Source organism: Glycine max, chromosome 6 (assembly GCF_000004515.6).
Source record: "Glycine max cultivar Williams 82 chromosome 6, Glycine_max_v4.0, whole genome shotgun sequence".
NCBI lineage: Eukaryota > Viridiplantae > Streptophyta > Magnoliopsida > Fabales > Fabaceae > Glycine > Glycine max.
The window spans coordinates 30123506-30136828 of NC_038242.2; the positions used below are offsets into that span (position 1 = coordinate 30123506).

Here is a 13323-nt window from a genome sequence, read left to right on the forward strand (position 1 = left end):
ACTATGTCATTTTCATCTGATTTATTTCTAAACACCCATTTTGTCCCAATGATTGGGTAGTTTTCAGGTTTCTCAACTAACTCCCAAACATTATTTCTTTCAAATTGGTTTAGTTCTTCCTGCATAGCTATTATCCAATTTTCATCTATTATGGCTTCATTTAAATTTTTAGGTTCAATCATAGATACAAAAGCCATGTTATTACGTAAATCTTTGAGAAAGTGTCTAGCTGTTACCCCTTTTGAGATATCACCAATAATGTTGTCAAGGGGATGATCTCTTGAAGCTTTCCACTCTCTTGGAAGATCATTATTTGCTTTGACTTCTACTGGAGGATCTTCATTGCTTCCTTCTCCTTTTCCTTTAGAATCTTCTCCATGAATATGCATTTGTTCTAAAGATTCTACAATATCATCTAAAATATCCTTTCTTGGAGAAATAGCATTAGACTCATCAAAGGAAACATGAATCGATTCTTCAATTGTCATTGTTCTCTTATTATATATTCTATAAGCTTTACTATGCAAAGAATAACCAAGGAAAATTCCTTCATCTAATTTAGCATCAAACTTTCCTAAGTTTTATTTTCCATTGTTTGATACAAAACACTTGCAACCAAAAACATGAAGATATGAGATGTTTGGTTTCCTACCATTGAACAGTTCATATAGATTTTTCTTTAAAATGGGTCTTATTAAAGCCCTATTCATGATATAGCATGCAGTATTAACAGCTTCAGCCCAAAAATATTTTGGAAGAGGAGTATCATTTAATAAAGTTCTAGCAATTTCTTCCAAAGACCTATTTTTCCTTTCAACAACTCCATTTTGTTGAGGGGTTCTAGGTGCAGAAAAGTTATGTTCAATGTCATGCTTATCACAAAATAAATCAAATTCTTTATTTTCAAACTCACCCCATGATCACTCCTAATAGATATAATTTTGAGATTTTTCTTATTTTGAATAACTTTTGCAAGTTTCCTAAATGCATGAAATGCATCATTCTTATGAGTGATAAATAGTGTCAAAGTATATCTAGAATAATCATCAACAATGACAAGTGCATAATAGCTTCCACCAAAACTCATAATTCTAGAAGGACCAAACAAATCCATATGTAACAATTGCAATGGTTGAGTAGTTGAAACAATGTTTTTGGATTTGAATGAAACTCTAGTTTGTTTTCCCTTTTGGCATGCATCACACAGTCTATCTTTTTCAAATTTTAGTTTAGGTAAACCAACAACTAAATCTTTTGAAATTAATTTATTTAAGTGTTCCATGTTTATGTGAGCAATTTGTTTATGCCATAGCCATGGATCATCATCTTTGCTAAAAAAAACATTGATTATTATCTAGTTTTTGACTTAAGTCTATCATATAAACATTGTTGACTCTAAACCCTATATGCTTTATATTAGTATCATGTTTATGTTCAATGAGACATTTTTTAGAATCAAATGATACTAGATAGCCTTTATCGCATAATTGACTAACACTAAGCAAGTTGTGCTTAAGGCCTTCAACAAGTAGAGCATTTTCAATGGAGTTTGAAGAGTTTGTACCTATTTTTCCAACTCCAAGAATTCTACCTTTGTTGTTGTCACCATAAGTTACATGCCCGCTTTTCTTGGGAGAGATATGTGTGAACTTTGATGCATCTCCCGTCATATGTTTTCAGCACCCGCTATCTATGTACCACTTTTTCCTCAATGTTTCCTACACGATTAACATTGTGACTTAGGTACCCAATTTTTATTGGGTCCTTGAGTGTTAGTGTGAACAATGGATCCTTTTGGGACCCAACTCATCTTAATGTTGTTACAATTTTTCTTAAAATAGCATGTAGATGTTTCATGTCCTTTTCTTCCACGATAAAAACATGTAATGAAAGGAGAATTATATTTTTGTAAGGAAGAAAAGAAACTTTTGTAAAACTTTTGTTGTTTGTCTGGTTTGTATCCAATTCCTTCTTTATCAAGAATACATCTTTGATTTCCTAATATGACATCTAGGTTATTCTTGCCAATAGAAAATTTTGCAAGTGATTTTTTCAAATTTATAATTTCTTCTACATATTTGCTACAACATTTACATGAATTTACTTTTTCATTAGTCATAGTAGAAACATGAACTTTATCACTAGATTTAGAGATTGAAACTTCAGTTTTAAGAAGATCTATTTCTTTGTTTAATTTTGAAATTTCTTTCTATATATCTGAAATTGTTTTCTTAGATGAAGAAACAAGTTTTGCTAGTTTAATTGATTCACTATGTAATTCAGCAAATGCATCTTATAACTCATCAAAAGAAATAGATTTGTTAGAAGATGTTACCTCTTTGTCGCTTTCATAGTTTTTGCCCATTAGACATAGATTAATCATTTCTTTTTTAGAATAATCAGATGATTCTAAGTCGTTATCATCCCATGTGATGTAGGCCTTCTTTATCTTCTTTTCTCCAATAGTCTTCTTTTCAGACTTCTCTATTCTTTTCTTAAAGATTGGACAATCAGCCCTCAGATGTCCAGGTTGATTGCACTCAAAGCATTTTGGAGTTTGAAATGACTCTTCAGTCCATCTTTTAGGTTTGAAATTTTGTCTTCTTTGATTTCCTCTCATTCTAATAAATTTTTTGAATCTTTTGACAAAGAGGCTAAGATCTTCATCTTCATCTAAGTCAATTGAATCTTCTATGTCAATTTCCTCTTGGATTGAAGATGACGCTTTAAGAGCAATTCCCTTCTTCTTCTTATCATTTTCTTCATGTTAATTTAGTCTTTGCAAGTCCATCTCATGTTCCTGTAATTTTCCAAATAGTGTAGCAAGAGACATAATAGACAAATCTCTAGATTCTGTGATGGTTGTTACCTTGGTTGCCACTCTCTACTTAGACATCTTAACACTTTATTTATGAGATCCTCGTTTAGAAATATTCTTCCTAATGATGCAAGATGATTAACTATATGTGGGAATCTTTTCTGCATATCTTGTATACTTTCATTTGTCTTCATCCTAAATAATTCATACTCATGAGTTAAAGTAATTATCCTAGATCGTTTGACATCAGTTGTTTCCTCATGTGAAACTTGTAGAGTGTCCCACATATCCTTAGCACTCTTACAATTTGAAACCCTAAAGTATTCATCCATTCCTAGGGCAGAAGTAATGATGTTTTTAGCCTTTAAATTGTACTGCACTAATCTTCTTTCATCTTCAGTCCACTCTTCTCTAGGTTTTTCTATTGTTGCATTTCCAGCCACCATGGTGGGTACATAAGGTCCTACTTCTATTGCTTCCCAAATGTTTAAGTCTATTGCCTCAATGAAGATTTGCATTCGGGTTTTCCAATAGTGGTAACCCTCTCCATTAAAAATAGGAGGCCTATTTATTTAATTTCCTTCTGGGAATAAGAAGTTTGCAGAGGCCATTATTCTTGAAGCTTCTAAACTTTATACAAGAATGAAGCTCTAATACCACTTTTTAGACAAGTGGCCTCAGATATCTTAAGAAGGGGGGTTGAATTAAGATATCACAAACTATCCCCTAATTAAAAATTCTACTTTGATTTTAACCCAAGTTCCCTTAAAGATAGATTTCTAAAAGATGATTCAAAATAACCAATCTGAATGTAAATGTAAAGCAACAATAAATAAAAGAGATTAAGGGAAGAGAAAGTGCAAACTCAGTTTTATACTGGTTCGACCACACCCTTGTGCCTACGTCCAGTCCCCAAGCAACCCACTTGAGAGTTCCACTATCTTATAAAACACCCTTTACAAGTTCTAAACCACACAAGGACAACCCTTCCTTTGTGTTCAGATTGGTTAAGAGACATTCAGTCTCTTAATCCCTTTTCAGATGTAAGAAGAAGAGAAGAAGAAATCTCTCTTGAAAGAGATAGATTGAACAATGGAGCACTCAAATAATTCCTTATTGAATTGCAAGTGTTTTGGCCAAGGAATGTTTTAGAGGATAAGACAATTTTTCTTTTGAGAGGATAAGACTTTTTGTTCAGAAAAACTCTAAGCAAATTCGTGTTCCAAGTCACATATAAATAGACCTTTGATGGCCATTCAAAAACCATTTGAACTGATGTGACTCTTGGAAATTATTTTCTGAAAATCTCCTCTGGTAATAGATTACAAGCTTAAAATTTGAATTCTAATTGTTATAAAATGTTCAATAACTACTGGTAATCGATTACCATCCATGTGTAATCGATTACTGGGTGTAAAATTTGAATTCAAATTTCCAATAGTTGTTATAAATAGTTTTAACTGCTAGTAATCGATTACAATCCTTATGTAATTGATTACATGTTTTCAAAAACATGTAAAAACATTTTAAAAGCATTTCAGTAAGTATTTTGGCCACTGGTAATCGATTACATCCTCTAGAAATCGATTACCAGAGAGTAAATCTCTTGTAAAAACATTTTAACTCATATTCTTTGGCCAAACCTCTTGCTGTTTCAACTTGGAATTCCCTTCCTAAGTCTCTAGAGATTATCTTGATCATATATCTTGAATTTCTTGGATTCTTGTCTTGAATTAACCTTGAGAAGCGTATAATCCTCTTGAATTAAACTTGAGAAGCGCATGATCCTTGGGCATCATCAAAGCATCAAAGTCTTTGCTTCTACAGTCTTTAAGAGGGTATTCTTGGAGAAATACTTTCCTTAGGATGTTAGGAACAAGAAAGAGATGGAGTTTTTAGAGCTCAAGTAGGGAAACATGACTATAGCTGAGTATGCAGCCAAGTTTGAAGAGTTGGTGAGGTACTTTCCCCATTATCAAGGGAGGGATGGTGAAAGCTCCAAATGTGTGAAGTTTCTGAACGACTTGCAACCTGAAGTGAAGCAAGCTGTGAATTACCAGGGTGTTCGTCAGTTTCCACTCTTGATTAACATGTGTCGAATTTGGGATGATGACTCTCGAGACAAGGTGAGCTATTATAAGAGTATAGGTCCAATGAAGAACAAAAAGAATGGACCTCAACATCGAGGAAAGCCATACTCAAACCCTCCTAAGCAATATGGTAACCGCCCCAACAATCAGAAGACTATTGCCATGGGATTTGCGGGTGGAGTGGTAGCAAACCCAATACCTTCCCGACTCATATCACTTGTTACAGATGTAGTAAGCCGGGGCACATCTCCTCGAATTGCCCTAATAAAGGCATAACATGTTTTAATTGTAGACAAAAAGAGCATTTTCAGAAAGATTGTCCACATCCCAAGAAGGAGCAAAATGGTGGGGGCCTGAATGACCAAATTGGACATCAAAAGGCCACTAGAAAAGTCTTTACCCTTAATAGTGCTGAAGCTTCGAAATCCAAAGATATAATCCAAGGTACATGTTTCATAAATGGAATTCCTTTACTTGTGCAATTTGATTTCGGTGCAACCCATTCTCTTATATCCTATTCATGTGTAGGGAAACTTAAGTTTTCTGTGTCTTCTTAAAATAAAGATCTGGTTGTAGAAACCCCAACTAGTGGTTCTATGTTAACTTCTAATGTGTGTTGTCCTGTGGAAATTTCTGGTAGAACCTTCTTTATTGATCTGATTTGTTTGCCTTTGAGCCAGATTGATATTATTCTTGGTATGGACTGGTTATCTTGCAACCATGTCTTGTTAAACTGTTTTGATAAAATTGTGGTGTTCAATGATTTTGGAGTAAGTAAGGATATGATGTTTACCTCTGCCAACCAAGTTGTGATATCTTTAAAAGAAGATGCTCAAGTGTACATGATCTTGTCTAACCTAGCAACAGAGACAAAGGTTTCCATGAGTGGCCTCCCTGTTGTTAGAGAGTTTCTTGAAGTGTTTCCTGAGGATATATCTGATCTGCCACCCAAGAGAGAGATAGAGTTTTCCATAGACTTGGTACCTGGTGTTGGACCCATATCCATAGCCCCTTATAGGATGTCTCCTATAGAGTTAGCCGAGCTTAAGAAATAGTTAGAGGAGTTGTTGGAGAAGCAGTTTGTGAGACCTAGTGTGTCTCCATGGAGAGCACCAATGTTGTTAGTGAAGAAGAAAGATGGGACCATGAGGTTGTGTGTAGACTACCGCCAGTTGAATAAGGTGACGGTTAAGAATAAGTACCCTTTGCCTAGAATAGATGACCTTATGGACCAACTGGTAGGAGCTTGTGTGTTCAGTAAGATAGACCTTAGGTCAGGTTACCATCAGATTCGAGTAAAGTCTGAGGTCATACCTAAGACTGCTTTTAGGACCCATTATGGTCACTATGAGTATCTAGTCATGCCCTTTGGTGTGACTAATGCTCCAGGTGTGTTTATGGACTACATGAATAGAGTCTTTCACCCTTACCTTGATAGTTTTGTGGTGGTATTCATAGATGATATTTTGGTATACTCCAAGACTAGAGAGGAACATGAAGAACATTTGAGGATTGTGTTGCATACCCTTAGGGACCGACAACTCTATGCTAAGTTGTCCAAGTGTGAGTTTTGGTTAGAGAAAGTCAGTTTCCTAGGGCATGTGATATCTCAAGGGGGCATAGTTGTAGATCCATCTAAGATAGAAGTCGTTCTTGAGTGGGAGAGTCCTAAATCTGTTTTTGAGATTAGGAGTTTTCTGGGTTTAGCAGGATACTACTGGAGATTCATAGAAGGTTTCTCCAAGTTAGCTTTACCTTTGACTAAATTGACTTGTAAGGGTCAAGCTTTTGTGTGGCACACCCAGTGTGAGCATAGTTTTCAAACCCTAAAGGAAAGATTGACGACCGCTCCAGTACTAGTTTTGCCTAACCCGAGGGAACCCTTTGAGGTGTATTGTGATGCATCAAAGATGGGTTTAGGAGGAGTGTTGATGCAAAATGGCCAAGTAGTGTCCTATGCTTCTAGACAACTCAAAATTCATGAGAGGAATTATCCCACTCTTGACCTGGAGTTAGCTGCTGTAGTTTTTGCCCTTAAGATGTGGAGGCATTACCTATTTGGTTCCAAGTTTAAGGTGTTTAGTGATCATAAGATCCTTAAGTACTTGTTTAGTCAGAAAGAGTTGAACATGCTTCAAAGGAGATGGTTAGAGTTTCTTAAAGATTATGAGTTTGAGCTTAGCTACCATCTCGGCAAAGCCAATGTAGTGGCTGACGCCTTGAGTAGGAAATCCCTACATATATCGACCTTGAGGTTAGAGAGATGGATCTCCTAGAACAGTTTAGAGACCTTATGATGTAAGCTCCATTGGAGCTTGTAGGCCTTGGATCTTCTTCATCAATGGATTCCTTTGCTTCTTGGAAGATGAATGGCAGCGGAATGGAGAAGGAAGAGAGAGAGGAGATGACACTTCAAGGAGAAGATGAGTCTAGAAGAAGCTCACCACCATAGGAGGCCATGGATAAGAGCTTGGAGGAAGACAGAGATGAATGAAGGGAGAGGAAGAGAAGAGCATGAAATTTTGTGCTCTAAAAGGGCTCTGAAATATGAAGTTTAATTTTCAAATGATCAAAGTTGAAAAAATGCACACACATGACCTTTATTTATAGCCTAAGTGTCACACAAAATTGGAGGAAAATTTGAATTTCAATTCAAATACTTGAATTTCAAATTGAATTTATGGAACCAAACTTTGGAGCCAAAATTTCACTAATTATGATTAGTGAATTTTGGTTATGATTCAGCCCACTAATCCAAGATCAATTCCAAGATTCTCCACTATGTGTGCATAGGTGTCACGAGGCATGTAAAGCATGAAGGACATCCACAAAGTGTGACTATATGATGTGGCAATGGGGTGCAGTAAGCAAATGCTCACCTCCCCCTCTAAAATTTAATTGGATTGGGTTTCTACCAATTCAATTAAATTTATTTCCAACCACACACATCAAATATTCACTTAGTGTATGTGAAATTACAAAACTACCCCTAATACAAACACTAGTATAGGTGCCCTAAAATACAAGGGCTGAAAAATCCTATATTTTTAGGGTACCCTACCTACATTATGGAGCCCTAAATACAAGGACCAAATATAATGACATCCTAGTCTGATATGTACAAAGATAATTGGACCCAACCTTGGCCCATGGGCTCAGAAATCTACCTTGAGGTTCATGAGAACCCTAGGGCCTTCTTCAGCAGCTCTAGCCCAATCCTCTTGGAGCCTCTTGCTCATGGCTCTAGTGATTGGTCCCTTCCTAGGGAGGATTGCATCATCCCTTTCAAATTGAAGAGGATTTGACCTCAAATCTGTTAGTTCCTCCTCCTTAATATCAGCTCCACCTGTAAAAGGAATTAAATCAGAAATGTTAAAAGTGGTGTTGACTCCATACTCTTCGGGGAGGTCCAACCTATAGGCATTGTTATTGATCCTCTCCAAAACCTGAAAAGGTCCATCCCCTCTAAGGCTAAGCATGGATTTCCTTTTAGTAGGGAATCTATCCTTCCTAAGATGGAGCCAAACCCAGTCACCCTCATTAAGAACTAGCTCTTTTCTTCCTCTATTGCCTTTAGTTGAATACACCTTTCTTTGGTTCTCTATTTGGTTCTTAACCCTCTCATGCAACTTCTTTACAAAATTTGACCTAGATTCCCCTTCTTTATGTATAAAAGAAGCGTCCAGTGGGAGGGGAATGAGGTCTAACGGTGTTAGGGGATTGAACCCATAGACAACCTCAAAAGGGGACTGCTTGGTGGTTCTATGAACCCCCCTGTTGTAGGCAAATTCTTCATGAGGAAGATACTCATCCCAAGACTTATGGTTGTCTTTCAGAAGAGCCCTTAAAAGGGTGGATAAAGACCTATTCACTACCTTTGTTTGCCCATCAGTTTGTGGATGACATGTGGTAGAGAAAAGAAGTTTAGTTCCTAGCTTAGCCCATAAGGTTTTCCAGAAGTGGCTAAGGAACTTAGCATCTCTATCTGACGCAATGGTCCTAGGCAAACCATGCAGTCTCACAACTTCCCTGAAAAAGAGTTTTGAGATATGGGAAGCATCGTCCACCTTGTGGCATGGTATAAAGTGTGCCATCTTGCTAAACCTATCCACCACCACAAAGATAGAGTCTACACCTCTTTGGGTTCTAGGAAGCCCAAGGACAAAGTCCATACTAATGTCTACCCAAGGTGCAGAGGGGATGGGTAAGGGTGTGTATAGCCCATGAGGCATCACCCTATACTTGGCTTGTAAACAAGCCACACACCTAGTGCAATGCTTATGGACTTCTTTCTTCATATGGGGCCAATAAAACTTTTCTTTGAGTAAGACAAGGGTCTTGTCTATCCCAAAGTGGCCCATGAGCCCACCCTCATGGCTCTCTTTCACAAGTAATTTCCTAATGGATCCTTGGGGTATGCAAAGCTTTCCCTCAGCCAAATAGAATCCATCTTGGGCCTTTTTCCCACAACTCTCATAAATGGAAGAGAAATGTTCATCTAAAGCATACAAGTCACTAATATTATCAAATCCTAAAATTTGAGCTCCTAGGGAGCAAAACAATGTGTGTCTCCTAGAGAGGGCATCAGCTACCATATTTGTTTTTCCCTTTTAGTGTTTGATAACATATGGAAATTGCTCTAGGTACTCTACCCATTTTGCATGCCTCTTGTTTAACTCGTTTCGCCCTTTAATGTAGTTAAGTGATTGATGATCACTATGAATGACAAATTCCTTGGAAACAAGGTAATGTTCCTAAGTTTGGAGGGCTCTTATTTAGGCATAAAGCTCTTTATCACTATGAAGTTTTTCACAAAAATAAGCAATAGGGTGCCCACCTTGTAACAATACAGCTCCAACTCCCACTCCAGAGGCATCAAGAGCTAGAACAGGTGCCTTAGTAAGCTTTTCTTTGAGCAAAGCAAAGGCTTGCTCTTGTTTTTCACCCCAGGTAAATGCCACATTCTTCTTCACCAGCTCATTGAGAGGTGATGCAATTGTAGAGAAATTAGGAATGAACCTTCTATAGAAGCTTGCTAACCCATGGAAGCTCCTAATATCTCCCACACTTTTTGGGGTGGGCCATTCTTGGATGGCCTTGATTTTATCAGGGTCCACTTGGACCCCATTTCTACCAACTACAAAACCTAAGAAAACTATATTATCTACACAAAAGGTACACTTCTCTATATTTGCATAGAGGGTGTTTTTCCTAAGGACTGAAAGAACTTGCCTGAGATGTCCTAAGTGATCATCTAGGCTCCTATTGTACACTAAAATATCATTAAAATAAACAACTACAAATCTACCTATGAAATCCCTTAAGACATGATGCATAAGCTTTATAAAGGTGCATGGTGCATTAGTGAGCCCAAAAGGCATCACTAGCCATTCATACAAACCAAACTTGGTCTTGAAAGCGGTTTTCCACTCATCACCCTTTTTCATCCTGATTTGGCCACCTGTGAAGGTGTTTGAGGATGCAACACAAATTTAGTGCCAAGATGGGTGAGGGTAATCTCATTAGTTAGGCCATTATAAATGATCTTCCTATCAAATTGCCATGGCCTTTCTAAAAGAATATGTCCTGCCTCCATGGGAACTATATCACAATTAACTTCATCCTTATATGTCCCAATGGAGAAAGGTACCTTCACTTGTTGGTTAACTATCATTTCCCCTTGCTCATTGAGCCATTGAAGTTTATAAGGTTTTGGGTAGGGAATGATAGTGAGGTTCAACTAGGAAACTAATCTTCTGCTACAACAATTGCAACAAGATCCACTATCCACAATGAGAGAACAAGTTTTATCTAAAATTTTGCATCTTGTATGAAAGATTTTCTCTCTTCGAGATTGAGATAGATCACAAGATTGACCTCCAAGGAGCCTTCTAACCATTAAGAGGTCACTTTCTTCATGGGGGTAGACTTCTTCACTAGACTCTTCACCCCTTACATCATCTTTACTTCCACTAGAGGAAGGGGAAGAAGTAGTTTCCTCTTGACTACTATAAATGTCTTGACCCCTTATAATCATGGTTTTCTTTGTGGGGCATTGAGAGGCAATGTGACCTCTCCCAAGACATTTGAAGCGTTTAATGTTGCTAGTCCTTTCTTGGGAACTAGTCTTAGGGGCGGATTTCTCTATGGTCTTACCCTTATCTTCCTTGGGTTTTGAAGGTGCAGCCCCCAAAATTCCTTGGGCTTGGTCCTTCCATGGATAAGAGTGAAAGCCATAAGATTTTGAAAAGGCTTTCTTTTAAGTTGTTGCTTCACTCTTATACAAATTTGGACTAGCTCATCTAGGTCCCTATATGGAAGGAGTTCAAACTTATCCCTCACTTCCATATTAAGCCCACTAAGGAACCTAGCTATGCTTGTTCTTTCCTCCTCCCTAAGTCCAGTTCTTAAAAGGAGTAGTTCCATTTTTTGTCTATATTCTTCAACACTCATACTCCCTTGTCTAAGCCTTTGGAGCTTGTCCATAAGCTCCCTTTCATAGTAGGAAGGAATGTGCCTCTTCCTAAGGGCACTCTTAAGATCATTCCAATATTCTACTGGAGGATCCCCATGAATCCTTCATTCCCTAACAAGGGAAGTCCACCAATAGAGGGCATACCCTTGAATGCTAAGGGTAGCCAATGGAACTTTTCTCTCTTCACTAATATGATGGCAAGCAATGAGTTGTTCAACCTTCATTTCCCAATCTATGTAGGCCTCAACATTATCTTTTCCATGGAAATATAGGAGGCTAATGTCAATCTCTTGAGGCCTTCTATCCTTTTCTTTTCTTTGGGAGTGATGTTTAGTATGTGAACTATGACACCCTCTATAATAGTCGCTAAGTTCTTCACTTAAATCTTGCAAGAGTCATGTCTACTATAGGAGGCATATTTTTCTCTTTTCATTTCTTTCATTATTTTTCTTCTTTCTTCCTCTCTTATTTTCTCTCTTTCATCTTGACTTATTTCTTCCACTCTTTTTTTTTACCTTTTTCTTTTCTCTCTTGTTTTTCTTTCTACAACTTAAGGGATCTCAACTCATCTAATATCTTATACAAGGGGGTCCTTAGGAGTATAACCCTCACCATTAACACTAGATGAAGAATGAAGACTCATGTTGGTTCCTAAGTTATGGTTCTTTCTTGTTGGGGTTTGAAAACAAGGTAAAAGAAACTATGGTTGAAACTAGCCAAAATAAACACTAAAAGAGGTGTAAAGGAAATAAGCTATGAAAGTAAGCAAGAAATTAAAGTGCAAGAAATGCAAACTAGGCAGATCCTAAGAGTGTTTGGATGACCTCATTTAAGGTTCCCAACAAAACACTCACTATCCTAAAGGAAAATTGCCTAAAATTATTACACACAAATGGAAGTAGGGTGACCTATTGGAGGCTCCCAACTTACTTCCAATGAAAGGCCTTTCTGTTACAAAGTTTGAAAGCAAAGAAAATTGACAATTACAAATTACAAAAAAAAAGTCCTCAATTATGGTGGCTATTCTCTCTTTTGTGTTTCACTCAATTTGGAGTGCTTCTTATTCCAATAGCTCTTAAGGTGGTTGGCCCCCTTCTTCTTGACTCAAATTCTTCAAGGGATGACACCAATCCTCCTTTCCAATTCCCTATATGGCAACTCACAAACAAGGAAACAAAGAGACAAGCAATAACCAAAGACCAAAAAATGAGATGAAAGCTAAACCAAAAGAGTTTTGACAAGACACATTTTCAAGGATGATTCAACAATTAAAGCAATGAAAAGAATTCGCCAAGGACTAACTGCCTGAATTCTTTTTGTGTCTCTCTTCTCCCTTTTCCAAAAGAACGAAGGACTAACTGCCTGAATTCTTTTGTGTCTCCCTTCTCCCTTGTCAAAGAATTCAAAACGACACAGTCTGAGAATTCTTTTGATTCTTCCCTTTCCCTAATACAAAAGTGTTCAAAGGACTAACCGCCTAAGAATTCTTTTGTATCCCCATTCACAAAGTATCAAAGGTTTAACAGCCTGAGATCTTTGTCTCAACACATTGGAGGGTACATCCTTTGTGGTACAAGTAGAGGGTACATCTACTTGGGTTTGACTGAGAACAAGAGAGGGTACATCTCTTGTGGATCAGTACTAGGGGAGGGTACATCCACTAGGTTCAAAGAGAACAAGGGAGGGTACATCCCTTGTGGATCTTTGCTTGTAAAAGGATTTTTACAAGGTTGAAAGAAATCTCAAGGACCGCAGGTCGCTTGGGGACTGGATGTAGGCACGGGTTGTTGCCGAAGCAGTATAAAAACTCTTGTGTGTTTGTTTCCTTCTTCCCTACTCTTTTACTTTCCGCTGTGCATTTAATTTCCGCTTTTACTTTCTGTTAAGTTTCTCTTCTACTCCATATTCTCTTAATAACATAAGTAAAATCCTTAAAAGAG

The 13323-nt window shown here is 37.4% G+C and overlaps 1 protein-coding gene across 1 annotated transcript; it reads left to right on the forward strand.

Annotated features, from left to right (window-relative positions):
* Positions 1-4734: 4734 nt before the first annotated feature.
* Positions 4735-5963, forward strand: LOC113001869 (uncharacterized). The gene is made up of 4 exons (XM_026128739.1): positions 4735-5139; positions 5220-5352; positions 5485-5604; positions 5680-5963. Exons 1-4 carry the CDS (start codon positions 4735-4737, stop codon positions 5961-5963), a joined length of 942 nt encoding a protein of 313 aa, XP_025984524.1.
* The last annotated feature ends 7360 nt before the right edge of the window (positions 5964-13323 follow it).

Excerpts from the sequence above, each read along its gene's own strand:
- LOC113001869 (XM_026128739.1), top strand. The coding sequence starts at position 4,735 with ATGACTATAGCTGAGTATGCAGCCAAGTTTGAAGAGTTGGTGAGGTAC. Across the intron at positions 5,140-5,219 it reads TATCACTTGTTACAGATGTA|AAAGATTGTCCACATCCCAA; the intron begins GTAAGCCGGGGC and ends GAGCATTTTCAG. Across the intron at positions 5,605-5,679 it reads CCAGATTGATATTATTCTTG|TAAGTAAGGATATGATGTTT; the intron begins GTATGGACTGGT and ends ATGATTTTGGAG.